General features: G+C 36.5%; 1 protein-coding gene across 6 annotated transcripts in view; it reads right to left on the bottom strand.

Annotated features, from left to right (window-relative positions):
• dlgap2a (discs, large (Drosophila) homolog-associated protein 2a) overlaps positions 1–18,880 on the bottom strand; it is a 138,037-nt gene that overhangs the window by 63,967 nt on the left and 55,190 nt on the right. For 5 of the 6 annotated variants that reach the window (XM_059520374.1, XM_059520375.1, XM_059520379.1 and 2 more), the window contains one exon: positions 3,846–3,878. The exons of the other annotated variant lie outside the window; for it this stretch is intronic. In XM_059520374.1, coding sequence (XP_059376357.1) covers positions 3,846–3,878 — 33 coding nt within the window. The remainder of the gene's footprint in view (positions 1–3,845; positions 3,879–18,880) is intronic. 6 annotated transcript variants of the gene reach the window in all.

Raw genomic sequence — 18,880 nt, 5'->3', positions numbered from 1 at the left:
ATCAACTGAGACTAACATAAAGATCACAATCTTGCTAAAGCCATATTTTCTCACTGTCAGATTGTTCTTTTTGCCATCCTATCAGACTGTAATGAACTAAGATGCAGTGCTATGTCTATGTGTGTTTTCTGTGTTTCTGCAGCTATAGATTTCTTCCAGCTGTTTAATTCTGACCCACGCAGGCTGTATGCATGCCACCAGCCTCCAAAACATCTCTGCTGCCACTTGGATGAAGTGCTGGTTTTGATGACTGTTTGGATTCAAAGAGGTTGTGGCCTCCAGCTTGGCAAACTGTCATCCTGTATCTCGTTGCTTTTATGTTTTTAGTATGGGTATCAGAGTGAATCAGACAATTTAAGATTTGATCAGATTGGTGTTTAAACAACCCAAAGAGCCAAATTCCACAAAAAGGCCCAGTATAACAAGACAACATATAAATCTATTCATACCCTGAAGCAAGTCCACCAACTAGTATCTTTGAGTAGTTCACATCATTAAAACAAAAGAACACTTACTGATAATTCCAACACCGGAATGAGTTTGTCAATTTTGGGGCAAGTAACCAAGATTAATGGTCAAAGAGATATACAGCATGACTATCACATGTAAATCCATGATAGAAATTATGAGCTAGACTTTCTCGAAATTCTTTTAGCTTTTTTTGCTTTTTACATTAGGGCTCTAAGCCATGCTTTTTGCCATCACTCTGCATTCTTCGAGCACTGTTCCAGTGTGCTTCAGCCTGCATGCACACTACTACTTAACCATGATTAGAAGAAAAACCATCAAGTCTCGTTACATCCTTTTATTCTTTTACTTTAGTTTCTTTTCTTTCCATTCAGAGTTTCTCATTCTGAGTTAAGTTTTGCCACAAAGCCATGTCTCCGAGTCCGACATCAAAACCTGACCAGCCTACAAATATGCATCTTTGGCCAATGGCCAACCATTGTAATGGGTTTTATTGTATTTTCTTGCCAGACTGGGACACGGCATGACAGTATGGTAAGGGGCATAACATTTCTGTCACATGCTTGAGGCATTCAGCCAACCACAACGCACTGGATAGCTGGCCAATCAGAACACACCTAGATTTTCAGAACGATGAGCTTTGTAAAAATGTACACGTTTCAGAAGGTGGGGGGGCATAGAGGAGAAACAATAATGTAGAGTATGTGGAAGATAATGTGTTTTTTTAAAGCTTAAACCAAATAAACACATTTCATTACACCAAATACACAAAATAATTTTCTTTTTAGCAACATGACCCCTTTAAGGAATTTAATGCGAGGGTTAATTAAATGATTGATGGTTGTTTAGGACTAAGCATTTGTACATATTGCTATAAACATTTTCATTCTCTTAAACTCATTCTTTCCTTACTTCCTCTCTTTCTGAAACCTGTGTGAATATGTGTGTTTATGTGTTAGATTAGATTATGTCTTAGATTTATTCCATAAAGTCTTATTTATATTGAAAAGAGAAGTATATTTTGTTTTGTGCTTACAAGCTAATGTCTGAAAACTGCCGATTTTGTTACTGTGCTAATTAATAGCATTAATAGCATTAATAATTTCCCTTACATTAGAATAATCCAACTGTTTTTGGAGAATCATGTTTTCCCTTTCCTCTTTCTTGAGAGGCTGCAAGGGCAAATATCCAAAATATATGTATGATGATTTTGTAAGTGATACATAAAACAAACAAAAAAATGTGTCATTATTTTCATTTTATCATTATTTGCAACTGAAAAATGAAACATTTTCACATAATATACATATAAAATATTCTATATATTAAATTGTTTTAGTAAAATGTAGGTATTTGAATACCACAAATTACCATGTATTACCATATTGACGCCAATTCATTTACTCCATTTCAGTGCAAATAGATCCTCAAAAAAGGATTTTTTAAAAATACTTAAACATTTCATTCAGGACCTTTAATTCAGTTCAATTCAATTCAATTCTTTCTATGATTCAGTAGTTTGGTCTTCATGATCACATATCCACTGTAGCTTCGTGTTTTTATCTGATAAGAGTGGAGTGCAGTATTGTCTTCAGTTGCTTATTTTTGGCTTTAAGGTCAGACATGCAATGTTAGTCGTAAATGTATGAATTGAATGACAACTGCACTACAAAGAAAATGTTTTTTTCATGAGATGCTTGTACCACAATATCTTGCAGCAACAATGGCAGCAGAGCCCTTAGATCTTCCTCTTTCCTCCACTCTTTTCCTCCACTTCCTCGCAGTAACTAAACCTCCTGACTCGCCATACTTAATCCACTGAGCTGAAGCCATATGATTTACTTGTAAATGGCTGTACATATTAATTAAAAATGTCCAGGTAATAAAATTATTTGGATATGCATGTATGCATGGCTAAATTCGGAATGGAATACTAGCTTACTACTTTCTGAATGCTGCATTTTACATGCATGTTTGGCAAACGAAGTGCTACACAAAAATAGTCTTAATTGTAAAAATTAAAACACGGTGTAACATTATTATTACTTTGAGAAGTAAATGCCAATGAACAATTGTAATGTATTTCAGGCACAACTTCTTCAAGTAACACCTAACTTTTATTTTGATGGGTTGTTACTAAGTTTCTGTTTGTGTATACAGTATGAGGACAATAGTTTTTTCTCCCCTGAAGTACGGTTTTTCCCTATTCTCTTAATAAGTAATGGCATAACGTGCAATAAATCAATCAGAGTCTCATCTTCCATCCCCTATAAAGCCAGTTGCGCTCGATCCATGGTGGGTTCGCTATTTACTGTACATGGCAGAATGTCATTTTTTTTAGTTTTAAAAATAATCAAAGTGTATGTGCGTTGTGCACCAACTACAGTATAGGCAAATATTACTAATGTGCTCTTTAAATAACAAAGAAAAAATATTGAGCCAGACCTTTAGACCAGGTTTGAGTTGGTCTATGGCGCAGTCTATTTTCAGTTCCTGAAAATAGCAATGCACCAACAATGCACCTGAACACACCTCTTTTTTAGACCAGCACGCACATGGGCCCACAAGTAGGCGTATATGCATTTGCTATTTAAACAACTGCGTTGGGCTGAAACTGGCAAAAACACTTGCGCCATGCCTTGCGCCATATTGCGCAGGGTGTATGAAAGGGCCCTATGTGTTCATGTCCTCATATAGTGAGACAGTAGATGCTGAAAGCACCATGAGCATACAGTAGCACAAGCTTGAATATGTGCAGTATACGAAACCACACCATTCAAATACAGAGACACAGAAATCATGGGGCCATACTGATCTCAGCAGATAAATTTGCTGATGACAGTAAAAAGCAGATAAACTTGTGGAGCATGCCGATTGCCGAATAAATTAGTTGTATCGAAGGTAATTTTACTCTTAGTAAAGCTGAACACTGCAAAGTTATCACTGATTCACATTCAACCAACATGCAAAACACAAAGTCTGAATAAGGAACCTCAGCTCAGACCAAAAGGAAGCACAAAATGATATGAAACATTAGCGCATTGAGATAATAAAAAAAGAAAGAAATCTAAAGAATGACAGCAGATTAGTGGCACTGCTCAGTGTGTTTGTGAATCAGTCATGTTAGCAGAGCAGAAGAAGCAGCGGGTGAAGCAGAGAGAGACGCAGCCTCATTTCTGCCAGCTGTGATGATGCAAGCAGTGAGGAATCACAACACAATGATCGCAAGCAGCTCGGCATCATGATGAATTTAAACATTAAAAGCAGATGCGTGCATGTGCTTTCTGAACTCCCCACCGTGCCATTAGAGCACACAAACACAATCTGGTTAAGTGTTAACTACAACACACAGTTCTGGAGATGAGGAAAACACTCACCTTCGGTCTCACCACACAATGTGCACTGTGACTCTACAGAATGAGGAAAGAAAAAAAAACAAGAAATAGAGAACTTAGAGTAAACTTTTACATAAACAAATACTGTGAGGATAATCTCTCATCCCAAAAAAAAACAACCTCAATTTAATTTCATTAACAACAAAGGAAAAGTTCTCCCAAAAAATGAAGCAACCCTCAGACTATTCAAGATGTAGACAAGTTTGTTTCTTAATTGGAACAGATTTGCCTAAATTTACATCACTTGTTGGATTGGAGTCATATGGATTTCTTGAGAATTATTGTGATGGCATGGCACCCATTCACTGCAAAGGATCCATTGTTGAGCAAGTGATTTAGTGCTGAATTTCTCCTAATCAGTTCCAATGAAGAAACAAACTAGGGTGAACACCTGCGTGAACCTTTAGTACAGAACACACATAGAACATATCTTTATATAAATTCAATAAAATACAACCCAGATTATTGTAGAAATAAATGCATAAATTAAACTATAAATTAAATACAAAAGGTATATAAAAGCCATGAACGCCATTGTAACATTCAACTTTTTCCCTTGCTTTATGAAGGTCACATTATAACTGTCATGGAAACTTTTTTACAACTTTTCTCATCTCCAAATGCTTTATACTGTAAACAAAATTATTAAAACTATGATAATTTAAACAAAATGTATAGTGTATTCACACGTACTGTATTTCAGTGGACAAATTAAATAAAATCAGCAAAAGTGTGATTAATTAGATTTTTTAAGTGCCTAGTTTATTTGATAAACACCCAATTATTCATACAGTAAATAAGCATGACTCCACATAAGCATCTGTTTTGTTTGTCCCACCTGCATTGGGTATTCTCAGGATTTCTCCTATGAAATTTCAAAGTAATTTCATAAAACATTTTGTACTCTATTTCATCTGTGGCCTTGATATGATAAAATCACAAACAGATACTTTTTGGTCCAATTACAATCTACTTTCTGAACACCTTTAAACACACAAGCTGGCACACACACACATTTGCAGTCTAAATCCAAAAAACACACAAACTAAAGCAATACTCAAGTATAAATGCATGCATTATGGCCATATCTACGAAAATGTAAATCAAAATATGAAGCTATGTTAAAAAAAAAAAAATCATCTGTAAAATATGGGCTCTTCACAAGACTACAGCATATAAAAAATGGAAACACTATACATATTCTGTCATGTAGCAATTCAGTTTTCATTTCAATGCCCATTAAAGAGAAACGCTTTATTATAAAAGTCCTTGCGGCACAACAGCAGTGATTTAAATAGTCATTCTGCCATGTTGAATGAATGAGTATCTGATTAGTATTTATTATATAGTGCTGTCTATTTAAATCATACCCCCCATGCCACTAATTAAGAAACGACTGACATTTGTTCATATTTGTTCAATTATCTTTTCTAAACAGAAATGGCAAAAAATACGCCAATGTAGCGAAAATCCTATTCCTTTCTGGGCCTTTACTGAGATGTTTACTGGAGCTTTCAATTCCTGATACCTTTAACTCCCTCTCTGAAAGTAAACCAACAAAAACTCAGACAGTGAAACCACATATATATGTTACTCTTCCAAGTTTTGAAGTTCAGTTAGGAGTTACCAGCAGCAACATCCATATTCATAAAGATATTTACAGCAAAAGATAAATGCAGACACGGATCCGAGACCTTTTCCCTGGCCAAGGCCCCAAAAGTTCATATTTACATATCAGTTTGACTTGTGTCCCATTTGAGATTTTGAAGTCAAAAAGCCCCCATAGAAACCCATAAAGAACAATATGAAAACAAATTTGGATGTAACATGCACGGGGACTACTGGTATCAGCTGCATGTGACTGAGAAAATTTCGTCTCGCGATTCTCTAAAATAAGAAGCATTAACCAGCATGTGAAAAAACTCATTCCACAACTAAGCATTCCATAATTAACACCAGTATTTGCATATTAGCCTTGTGTGCTCACACTCTCTGCTTTAGTTGGCGTAGTGTTAACAGTGAGAGTGTCAGTGGTGATAATTAGCTTTTCTGTTCTGGTCTTTTTTCACAGGCACACAGAAGCTTTTCTTCAGCTCTGTGAGGGGACGAGGTGTTAATACCAGATTATATCATTATAGAACAATTCTGCATACTATTTTTGTGAACATCAGCTCTCGTTTGATGAGGTCATGAGAAACAAATTGATTAACACGAGTAGAATCATGTACTGAGGTAAACGAGTCAGCCTATAGTAAATAGAGGTCAGTTCAAAGATGATCAGTGCAGATACAATATATCGACAAGCTTCCTAGCTTGTGTAAACACACACACACACGCGTGTTACTCTATTTAGATTACTATTGATTTCAGTTTCTGCACTCTAAAATAATCCCTCTTGTGCTTGGCTAACTGCTCCTGCAGGAGCTGACAAAGCTGTTCTGTACTTTCAGATAGTATCAGTCTTTATGAAGACTGTTAGCACTCAGCCTATCATAAGCACTCTGCTTGTAAGAGCTCTCTCAGTCCCCAAGAGTAAAAAAAAGATAACAACATACCATTCTGCAAAGGAATATACGGCAGCTGTGCTAACATTCAGACCAAACAGCAGATACGAGTGTGATTTTATATATATATATATATATATATATTAAACAACTGTTAACTTTTTTGGATAATATATTTTCAGGTTGTGCTCTGCTAAATAAAATTGCTCCAAACAAATCCACAGCAAAATTAACAGTTGTGAATCTTGTTGTTGGATGTATTGGTTGAGAGAATGATTCAGTGACTCTTGAATGAATCACTGTTGCTGAACAAATCAAGTGTAAGTGAAGAATTATGAACAGTATGAAAGATCGAAAGATCTTTAGAGACTTCGAAAGAGCAGTTTTGATAAAGCTGTATATTTCTGTCATATAATTACAACACTAGAGCTCCAGTCTGAGGACTTACCAGTTTCTTCAAGAGGGCGAAGCTGAAAAATGTAAACATCTGTTCTTAGCCCTTTAACATTTTTTAACAGAGCTTATCTTTTTTCCCATGCAAAGCTAGCTTAGTCACTTTCATTGTTACTAAGCTGCTCTTAGCAGATTAACAGCTGAACATTATGAATCTACTAATAAGCGAAGTAATACTGATTTAAAACTCTAGGATTTTTTCTTCCATTCAAATTGCATTTCATCACAGATTTTTATGGGAGATTTTAATGCTTGAGAAAACACTATAGATTGAGATTCTTCAACATCACAATCTTTATTTCAGAGATTGGTTTGTATTAAAACTATAATATTTTTTAAAACATTTCAGTATGATTTATTTTCTTTAATAAAATAAATAATATATCATTATTATTCAGTTTTTTTTTTTTTTGCAAAATAAAGGCCACATTAATACTGATTTGTAAACTTGTCACTTACTTTTGCTTTTCTTTAAAAGTTCTGTAAATGTAAAAAGTATATTTATAGATTGTATATGATTTATGTTTCTTAATGACATACTTAGGATAAAAATGAGGCATGTAATGTGTTAAGAAAATTCAGCTGAATCTTTTTAGTGTGTCATTACCAAGCACATTGGAATTTTGTCAAATTATGCAAAAAGTGGACAGAATATTAGCCTATGTAATTTTTTTGTGTTTATTTAGGATATGGGAAATGCTAGCGATAAACATTACCAAGACAAAGAAACCTGATATTTTATTCCTAAACATTAACATCACTGAAAATAATTTGAGATGTTTCAGTTTCAATGTATTAATAAACCAATATTATAGACCAATGTGCTGTGCATGAATACAAATAATATATTTATTTAGAAAGTCCACAAACACCTAAATATTCAGATTAGCTGCGAAGAGCAGGTCTTTTCCTCTTTCCAGATGATGGACTGTTTATTCTCTCTTAATACAGTCTCACCCAATCCGAGCGCTGAGAAAGGTGGGTGACTGAGACCAAAGTAAGAGCCTCTTCTCTTACATTAGAGCAGATGAGTCCTTGACTGGACTGTTCTTTTTTTTCCATTATCTATTTGCCTTAAAACATAGTGTTACAAGTACAGAATAAATTGATTTTCTCTCACTGAAGACTAAAGAAGTTCTAAAATAGAGAATTGTGAGTGTGTGTGTATTTTCAAAGTGTGAGGGAAGGGTGTTAGACTGTTGATTATTTTGTTCTTTTATATTTTTTTTCCACATTCAGAGAGGCAAAGAACAGACTTGTCATACATTACCTAACATCCAGCATCTTAAAATAAACTTGGAAAAAAACACATAATACACAGAAGAGACCTGAAAACAGTGAAAGTTGCTCTGCATGTGACTTTTTTTAGTGTACTCTGAAAGTACTGTAAACAGTCATCAAGTGTTGTTATCTGCCATACAGGGATCATGCATTTGGGTGTGTTTCAGGATTTAAATTAGTTTAAAAGCTTCCAGTATTTACTCCAATCTCCATTTAATCTCCACCGAAGGGTATCCAGCTACCAAAGTAAATGCTTTAGATCAGTGGTTCCCAAACTTTTCCATTCCACGACCCACCTAGACAAGTGTAATATATTTCACGACCCACCAAAATATTAAAAAAAAAAAAAAACAACGAGTGAAATTACTTTAAACCTAATCTTACTTAAAATTTTTATGACAGAAATTAAGTATTTAAGAAAAATAACCATTTTATTTTAGAGTACAACTGAAAATTTCACTACAAATTTACAAGTTTTAATTTTTGTTTACTGGCGTTAAAATATGTAGTGTCCATAAAAACGTGAAGCAGGCTCACTCCAGTGAAGTGTGATCTGCGCTGCTGTGTTTTGTTGCATTCATGATCCTTCCGTGTGTGTCGGCGAGAACGGAGCACAATCCAACACTTTTTTAGAAAAGCATAAGAAGCAAAGCAGAACTATCTAAAACAGTTTGGAGATTAAAATAATTGTGAAATAGGTAAAAAAAAGACCGATTGAACCTTTTAATGACATTGCTCTGAGACCTTCAAAACACGCAACGCACACGGACTTAATTGCAATTTGAAAATCACACTAAGGATATTGCAGTTCATTATTAATGTTGGTGGGCTATATCGTTGTGATGAGTGGGTTCCCAGTTCCCGCCTCCTTCTTCCTGTGATTGTGAAGATTTTAATGTTTTACACTGGTGCCGAAGCCAGGGAGGAAGGAGGGGCGCGCTGCCGAAGATCCTTCGCCGCTGGGGTGAATCCGCAGTGCCATCGAGCAGGGCGAAGGAGTCTGCCGCCGAGGGTGCTCGATGTGGTGGGCTGGAGTGAGTTGCCGGGGGGGGGGGGGGGGGGGGGGGGGGCGAACTCACTCCAGCCCACCGCCTCGATGACTCCTTCGTAGAAAGAGGTGGGAACCGGCGGACAATCAAACAAAGTTTTAATAACCAAATAAACACAAAACAGCGCGACAGCCCCTCTCGGATGACTGCCGTGCACAAATAAAAAACAAACACAAAATAAAACCCAGGCCTGGTCCTCTCTCGTCCTTCACTGTCATCGCTCCTCTTTTGTATCTTTCCGATCTCCTCCGTGGTTCTTGAGACCGGTGAGTGTTGCTCATTTCCCAATCACTCCACCGGCCTAGCTCTGTTCCCATGGCACTAGGCCCCGCCCCACTCGTCACATTCGTGCAGCCCTAGACTGAACTGTGTTAGTGTCTGTGTGTCATTGAAACGCAAAATTAGCTGCAGCCAAGTGACTTTGTGCGACCCACCTTGTTCCATTCCGTGACCCACGAGTGGGTCGCGACCCACAGTTTGAAAACCCCTGCTTTAGATGATGCTAAAGATTCTCCACCTTTTCTTTAAAAGCTATTCTGTAATGGACCTCTTTTCCATCAAACCTCTTTGATAATGTAACAAGCCTGAGAATTAGACCACAATGCAAAAGCCTGAAAAACATTAAAAATGGCACTTACAAAAAGGTAGTGTGACAACACCAAGTAAATTAATATATACATTAATTTGGACTGATTACTGGCTGCTATTACCATGCTATTTATAAGGTATTCCAACATAATTTACTTCAAAGAAAACCACTGAACTTTATTATTAGTGGTATGGGGGAATCATTTTTATTTCTATTATTAATATTTATTTTAAAAAATACAATACTTACTGCCCTTTACTTCAGTTCAGTTCACTGTGTGTGACCTTGACCTTGCACAAAACCTGGCTGAACATATAAAAAGTGCAGTCTTCCATTTAATTAACTTCCCTAGAAAATAGTATAAAAACGGAATATTCGGATTACATTCATACCTCACACATAAATTCTGTATAGAGCATACTTGTTAACAATGACAAAGTATGTGCTATTTCAAAAGAGGTGACTACTTAAGAGAGGATGTGATTTTGGATGCAGCTGTAGAGAAAAACCTCCTTAAATAAAGAGCCATTTATGCTCATATCGGCTATACTCCCCATTGTGGCAATGCTGAAAATGTAACATCTACAGTAGGCCTACTTGCGATTCATTATGAATTGCAGTCAAGCATTTATACACAGAACGGAAGTGTCAATGATAGGTTACAAAGCTCAAGCACCTCAAAAAAAGTAAATATATAAATATAAATCTTTGATGCAACACTTTTATCAATTAGTTAACTGTATCAGATTAAATTGTAATCTCATTTCTTTATTGATTGAATGTGCAGCCCTATTGTGTGGTAAGTAAATGGATGAAGCGCAGCTGTAGTCCTAAGAAATGCTGCGAGGTAGGAGGACTGATGAAATTCTTCACGGACGAACACCCTCATGTATTATAAGAGAATCTTTCATGAAGCGTTTGCTCTGCGGCCTCTCCTTTCCACGACCCTTAATGATGTTCTCTCCCTGCACTCCTCCTCTCCTCTCTTCCTGTGGCCTTGCCTTTCTCTAATTTCTCTCTCACTATCTCTATTTCGCCCTTTCTTCTTTACTTCCCTGATCCTTCTCTCCCTCTGTTTTCATGAATAGGCTCACTGAGGCGTCTTGTGCAGGACTAGGTCTGTGCAGACCTCAAAGACAGGAAGAGAGAGATGACAGATGAGGAGGAGAGTTTGGGGTGACATGAAGGGTCATTGCAGTGCTTTCCTCTGAACTGTGAACATTCAGTGCTTATGGCAATGACAAAGTGGCAGAGTTCATAATGCTGTATGAACATCTGGAAAGGGCATTTCTTGTTTTGAGGCCATTTCTGAACTGGCTTGGGATAAACTGTTCATTGAATCCGTCAGAGGATTTTTGGTGCTTATAAGGACATAAGGGAAAATCAATTAATTAATTAATTATCAATTAATTAGTTAATGCGTAAATTACTTTAATAATTTCTAATATATTATTATCCATTGTAATAAATGCCTTCTCTGAAATCTTTTTTTTTTTTCATTTGTATTGAAAACTTAAATCTCTAGTAAGTTACTCCATATCTGTGCACCTTTAAAAGGATATTTCAGCCAAAAGTTAAAAATCTACATTATTTTCTGTCTTCTGAGGGAAAAAATTCAAACAATGTTTGAAGTGTCTTGGTCCATACAATGAAAGTCAGCGGGATCAGACATAACATATAATACTCCAATAATATACATTCACTGGCCACTTTATTATGTACACTTTGCTAGTACCGGGTTGGACCCCCTCTTACCTTCAGAACTGCCTTAATTCTTCATGGTATAGATTCAACAATGTGTTGGAAACATTCCTCAGAGATTTTGGTCCATATTGGCATAAGAGCATCACGCAGTTGCTGCAGATTTGTCGGCTGCACATTCATGATGCAAATCTCCAGTTCCACCACATCCCAAAGCTGCTCTGTTGCTCCAAAGCTGCTCTAATTTCATTTACTTGCCCTCACCTCATTCCAAACCTTTAGGACTAAGAAATGTACTGGCCAATCTTTTTAAATCACAGACAAAAAAAAAAAAAAAAACACCTGTGAACACATCAATGAATCATTTGTTCTGATTCACCAGTCCACTTCTCGAGTTAAATTTCCAGTGATTCTGAAATTAACAGTGAAGAAGAATAAATGATGAAGCAACTTTCATTTTCAGATCAACCATTCCTTTAACTGGGAATGATAATCATTGTTTACTTACTCTCATGTTGTTCCAAACCAAGAAAGAAAGAACGTCTGAAACTGAAAGACCAAACCAGTTTAACTCAAGAATCCAATTCCAAAGTTAACAGTTCTCTGTGGAAAAACAACAAGGTGAATAAATGATGGTAAAAAATCTTCTTTTTGAGTGAACTTCGCCTTTAAGAAAGTTTTGTAAAAGAAAAACTTACTGTTCTTTATTTATCCCCAAAGGCACAGTCAAGTGCAAAACAAAAACACCATTAAACCAAGTAAAGTAACATGAGCTCTGGATGAATGGAACTGTGCATAGTTACTACAAACCATCTCAGTTACGATTCCCCACAATATTGACACTCTGTATTGACATGTAACCACTGACATGTAACCGGCTGGGCTTAACTCACAATGTGTCAAAAGGGTGAGTGAAAAGCCTAACAGGAAATGACAATGAGGAATGCCATCTCTGCAGTGCCACCTCGAGCTGCTGGTGTTGCATCAGACGTGCTGTACAGGTGACACATTACTAACAAAGTGTACAGCAAGACTGTAGCCTCGCAAATCAACTGCTGCCATGGATACAGAGACTTTTGCTATCTCAGCTAGACAGTTAGCTAAGACTGGCGTTTCTATGATTCTCTAGTATGGTTTCATTAATAGAGAGAGTGAAAGAGGGAGAGAGCAGATGTTTGTGCACAGTGAAATGTGACTTACTGTCCCCCACAGGTACAATCTGTCTCTTACCTGCTATCAGACTCTCATTCCCCCCTCAGTGTTCTGAGCTAGTGTTCTGGTCCAGTCACACACTCAGACAGCTGCAGGCATGTGTGTGTGTGTGTGTGTGCCAGCTTAATGCCTGTCATTTATTTAATAAGTTGCTGGTGATTGTAAGAGAGACCCAGGAGAAATCTGACAGGAACAAGGATGCTGTTCTTTCTCAAAACCCGAGAGTTACAGGAACACTCAAGAGGAATAAAGACACACATCTTTCTGCTCTGTACTTGTGTGTTTGTGAATGTGTGCCAGATATAAAATGAAAAAGGGTGCAAAAGAAAAGGAGCGAAAGAAGCAATGATGATAATGAAGAACATGCAGAAAAAGTGACAGGTTTTATTCCTTTCCTGTCTATACATTTATTTGTTTTTTTATGTATATGTTGTCACGATGGCAAAATAAACCTATTTAGGGTGTTACAAGACCTCATGACCACGTCAGGAATTATTTTTTGAAACTATCCTTTACATTGTGACAGGTAATACCATTATCCATGGTAACATACAAGTGCTACTTTCACATCTTCCTTTTTATATTGATACATATGCATGACACAAAATGGTAAACTGCTTAGTGAGGTAAAAAAAGGCATTTAAATTTTAAAAGGCTAGGAGCCATTATGAGATATAAAAATAAGTGTTAAAATAGATAAACATGTTGTAGTCCATAGAAAAAAATTAACTTGGACTGCAGATAAAAAATTCCTGCGATGGCAAAGTTGAATTTTCAGTCTTTAGTGTCACAAGACCCTTGAGAAATCATTCTAATATGCTGATTTGGTGCTCAAGATAATTATCAATGTTAACAACAGTTTTGCTGCTTAATATTTTTGTGGAAAGTGGGTTCTTTGAGGAATAGACTGTTCAAAAGAATAACATTTATTTAAAATGAAAAGATCATAACATTATAAACATTATAAATGCATTTACTATTGCTTTTGAACAATTAAGTGGGTTTTCGCTGAATAAAGGAATTAATTTCTTCCCAAGAAAAAGTAATTCATTTTGCAATACTGCTTAAATTTTTGTCTTGTCAGCTAGAAAGATAGGAGTATAGTATAGTTTTAAGCAAATCTGCAAATAATATAAAATAATTTGAAATCTAACTAATATTTCATATCAATGTGTTAATTTATTCATTAAGCTGCTCTGTAATATATCGGGTAGCATACAGTCAAGACTGTAAATTGTCCCTTACATACTGTTTTTAATATGCTTTAAAGAAGAATGCTGAGAAACGTCCCAAAAATGTCAATTACCTCCATTAAAAATGCAGCACCTCTGGTAAGGCAGCATTAACAGCAGGAGTTCTTAGAGAAAAAGTCAAACAACAATCAACAGATTTTGATCCTCCATCTGCTCACATACTTTCCCTCTCCGAATGCTGTCCACTCACTCAGAGACTCTTAATAATGAGTAACTCACCAGACTCTCAGCTAATGGACGTGTTACCCCTGACTGTGTCAGAAAGAAAGAGCAGCAGGCACCAGATGCAGGCACCCCAACCCACTTTAGACTGACCCACTTTCAGTTTTTAACTGTAATTGTTGTTTGGAAAAAACTGATCAATCCAAAGATGAGTCATACTTTGACTCATCCATGATTCTTATTATTTGCTGTCCGAGAGCATGGGTGTGTCTCAAACCCCAACATCGCCTCACTATTTACTGATTGGAAATGAAAGAAAAACCATTGAAGAAAATGTGAATCAAACATTATTGTTTAGTGATGTTCAGTTGCCAAGCAACAACTCCTATCAGCACAGTACCAGTAACAGTCTGGATGGAGAGAACTATATAAAATGATGGAATTGTTAGGATAGTTGTAGAATTTTTAAGAAATGCTTTTGTAGATGAAGAAAATTATCAGTGAATAATGACTTAAATTTCAGTCTGTTCCTCACTTTAAGCTAAAACAAAACAAGTCATAAAAATATTCTAAATAAAACACATAAATCTTATGCTCCTTTTATAGTGCTTTTTGCCTTCTTTTGACCTTGACATCCAACAGTCACTATAACCATCAGTGTATAAGAAATATGTACATGAAAGTTCACCCTAGGGAATATTTTACAAAGAGAAAAAAATAAAAGAATAACATAAAAGAATAAAATAAATTGGGCTAAACCATTTATTTAAAGGACTAGTTAACCTAAAAATTAAATTTTTCCATTATTTACACACCATTGTGTCAATCCAAACCTGTATGACTCTTCTGTGGAACAGAAATATTTATATAAATATTTATTTTAAAAAATATGTCTTCAGTGTATTTTGTCCATAAAATGAAAGTCAAAAGGGTTCAGTGTAGTTTTGCACCTCAATGTCTTTCATCGTATGGACAAAAACAGTTCTTCAAAATAGGGCTGGACGATATGACCTTAAATTAAAAATTTCCATTAATTAAACATTTTACCTAGATTATGATTGATGAACGATTATTTTATTTATTTATTTAATTGTATAGTTCACTGACAAGGTTTGTACTGTAAATATGCTCAACTATTAAAGGTGAGTACATTTCTTGTCTTTGTGATTTTAAAATAACTGAAGGAAACTATTTATGCTTATTTATTGTATATTTCAAACAACTGAAATCAAAGCACACCTTTCTTGAAATGAAAACGTCTTCATTTCTGAAGAGTCACATTTCTGTTTGAATGAAAAATTTATATTTTCACATGAAAATATTTAAAAAGCATATTTGTACGCTGTTCTTGTTGCCTAGATGACTTGATGTTCCAGTTCTTGCTTCCATGCCACTGACTGGACAGAGTCACGACCACACACGCGGAAGTATGCTATATAATATTTTAAGGGAGGGTCAGGGTTATCAATGCGGGCTGTTGCTGCAAGTTGTTTTGTTAGTCTGTTTTATAATTAAATTGATCATCCTTCCTTCCATGAAAAAAACATGATTTGGCTAGTTTTGAATAGCATTCAGCTTGTTTTGTTTCGTGGACCTGGCAACACTGAGGGAAGTATTAACACGAAATAACTGACATGGTAAAAGTAAGTCGATTAGAATTTCAGAATTTTTGTTTGTTATTTTTTGATTAATCGTCCAGGCCTACTTCAAAACCTTCTTCATTTGTGCTTCACAAAAGGAAGAAAAAAGATGATGGTGGGTAAATAAAATTATTCCTTTATTAATATAATGTCAGCAAGTTCACGGTTAGGAAAGGAGGAAAGGATGTGACATGTATCCCATACTCAGAATTTCTCTCTAACATTAGGCCATGACTGCCCCAGTTAGCTGCATATGAATGCATGTGGATTTGTTCATATTACTTGCTGGTTTGTGTTTGTACTCAGGGGAATTATTTTTTATTTTATTTTTTGAAAACTCTCAACTAATTACACACTCCTCTGAGCCTTTCTGCAGCTTTTAAACAAGCAAACATCGCAAGCAAAGTTTTCAGAAAACAGGCCAGAGGCAGAGGAAGGGGATGTGTGCCTTCTCCTCACAAATCTCAATTTATCAGCCTTGCGCTCGAATTGGGTCCTCTGCCTATGTTCAGCGTTTATCTGGACAAGGACTTTCAGATATCGGAAGCAGCAGGGCGTCAATAAAGAGCTCTAAAGTGCTCTCACACCTAATAACAGACTCTATGTTAAACAAGGGTAGAACAGCCATCTGAGACTCTCTCGGTCCTTAGTAACCTAGCAACCAACGATAACACAGTTTGCCGCTCCGACCAATGCCAATGGAAGTCCTAAGTCAATCGTAGGTGAGGGGAACGGTCTCATTACCTCAGGCGAAGAACAAGATGTAATCTGAAAGCATGTTTGTGTAAGTGCTTACCTTTCACATGAATGAGTTAAGATGCAAACAGAATAAACCAACACAAAAAAAGTGTTGAGATAACTGTTTCTGATCTAGTTGCCATGGTGATATTCAGAACTGAGTTGTTCCGGAGTGTGTTAGCATCTCCCATTGCATATGCTAATTTAATATGGTAACACACAAACACTAAATGCTAATTCCTCAAAAGAAGCCTGGCAGAGCTGATCTGAATCCTTCATGTTTAATAAAAGATCTCTTCATCTTCTCAGATCGCTGTTTGTGCCAAAGATCTTCATGCCTGAGGGAGCTGGACCTGAGCCAGAGGTTAAACCGAACCTGTGTTAGGCTGCGATTACAAGAAACATTAAAGTGAAGTTCAGCTAACAGCCAGCGGCAACTGGAATTGCGCAGCACTTTACCGCTCCATCACACAATTCAGCAGAGATCCACAACGCGACATACAGCTGAGCAGCTGGAGAAGCGTCAGGGAGGGATTTGCCAGGACAGGAGATGGTTTTGTCTGGTTCTGTGCAAGAAAGATAAGCTTGATGTATATACATTCAAGGAATATACAGTTTATACAATATAGGATGTGTGTGTGTGTTTGGTTGTTAAAGCTGTTTGGCTTGGAATCAAAAAGAAACACCAGTTGTCAGCTGCCAATCTCAAACTCTTGTTATCTACTTAGACTAAAGAGTCGAGGTTTGGCTGGTTAGCAAAGTCCAGTCTACAGGACTGAAGAATTGACTGTTTTTCACATCTTGATTTGTAATGTAAATTAATTAGACTGAAAGTCAGTTTATGGATATAAAAATCTTAATCATTTCCTCCCTGGGGGAACAATGACAAAATAAACTTTAAAGACAGGCCTACAGTGAGTATCAAGGTTGTTAATCAATTGAATATGCATTTTTTGCAGCCACCATCCCTCATTATTTAAACTTAATTGTTTTATCAAGCCCAACAGGAAGTCATAGTGAAAAAGTGTATTACCTACAATTCTGCCAACGAGACTCCACCAATCAGAGACTATAACAAGCAAAATGCCCCAAAAAACTTTAAGGTGCAGTCACACTACACTTTTCATTCCATTGACGTTCATGCAAAGAAGTTCTGCACTTCTACAATTCTATATTTCTATGTGACCAATAGAAGATTGATATGTCACGTCATGACCTGAAAGTTATTGTGACGCGACATAAAGCCAAGTGCACATATACACCCACATGCGTGTTTTGAATGAGGAAATGTAATCGTTTTTTGTGTTTAGGGCATAGGCGCAAGCATCTCAAGCAGCACTTTGTGTACAGTAAATGAACCAGCGGGGGTGTCCGAAAACAGTATACCATCGCTCAGCCTTTTCGACTTCTTTTTGCCCCCAAATGCAGAATGAACACGAAGTTCGTTTGAAGTATATTGGGGCCTTAACTGTTTTCATTACATGATCACTACTGTTTTGTCTGGAATCACAAACCTTTTGATACATAATGAGTATTTATGCATTTTTAACATAAATTACAGCAGCTTCCATCTTTGAAGGATGAAGGCTGTCAAACATACACAACTTTTAGCCAATTACTTCAGTGGGTGCTTACTTCCGAGGACATAAAATTATAAAGGGACATCAGAGAACAGTACAAAATAATAAAAAGGCAGTTCATGACCTCTTCAATTCATATAACTTAATTGCATTTTTGTAAGTTAATTTCGCAAGTGTAAAACTGGCAGTGTAGTGGCTATAGTGAAGAACAGAAGTTCTGGGAGGCCTGTCAAAGCAGTGCAAAGCTTTCACCTGGTATAATAGGCCTCCTTGGTTTAGACAAACACACTTTGAATGATTTAGTAAATCGAACCCACGTGGTGCTGGACATATTACTATATAGTTGTGTATAGCCCTGATGAGAGCCCTTCAAACCAAGCGCACACACAGCTCTGTGTTGTGGGTGTCTCCTGCTGTCTGTACAGATGTTCAACTGGCTGATATCGGTGAGCCCTGTGGATACAAAGCTACTCAAGTGCAGTGAGCCATACATTTCCCTAGTAACTTAATCCACCGCCTACATAAACACATACACGTGAGCATGTAAAGATCAAATACCTATATGTTTTCTAATATGCCCAGGTGCATAAATAAACACTTGCACATTGATTCAGGCTGCATGGAAATGGCCAGTTTTAGCTGGTCTGGTTTCATGGCTTTAGAAGACGTTTTCTTTGCAATGCCATCTCACATTTTCTGATCCCTTTGCCTACTTTTCTCCTATATTCTTTTTCACTTTCCTATATATAATAGTGTCAAAAGGGCAAACATTAAACAATAAAAGAAATCTCAGTCAGGTGTGAAAGTTAGCCAAGTGAACACCTTCTCTGAAATGTATCTAATGCAAATAGTGCG

Source organism: Carassius carassius, chromosome 32, assembly GCF_963082965.1.
Source record: "Carassius carassius chromosome 32, fCarCar2.1, whole genome shotgun sequence".
Lineage (NCBI taxonomy): Eukaryota > Metazoa > Chordata > Actinopteri > Cypriniformes > Cyprinidae > Carassius > Carassius carassius.
The sequence above is the reverse complement of the archived record's forward strand: the minus strand, read 5'-3'. Positions and strand labels throughout refer to the sequence as shown.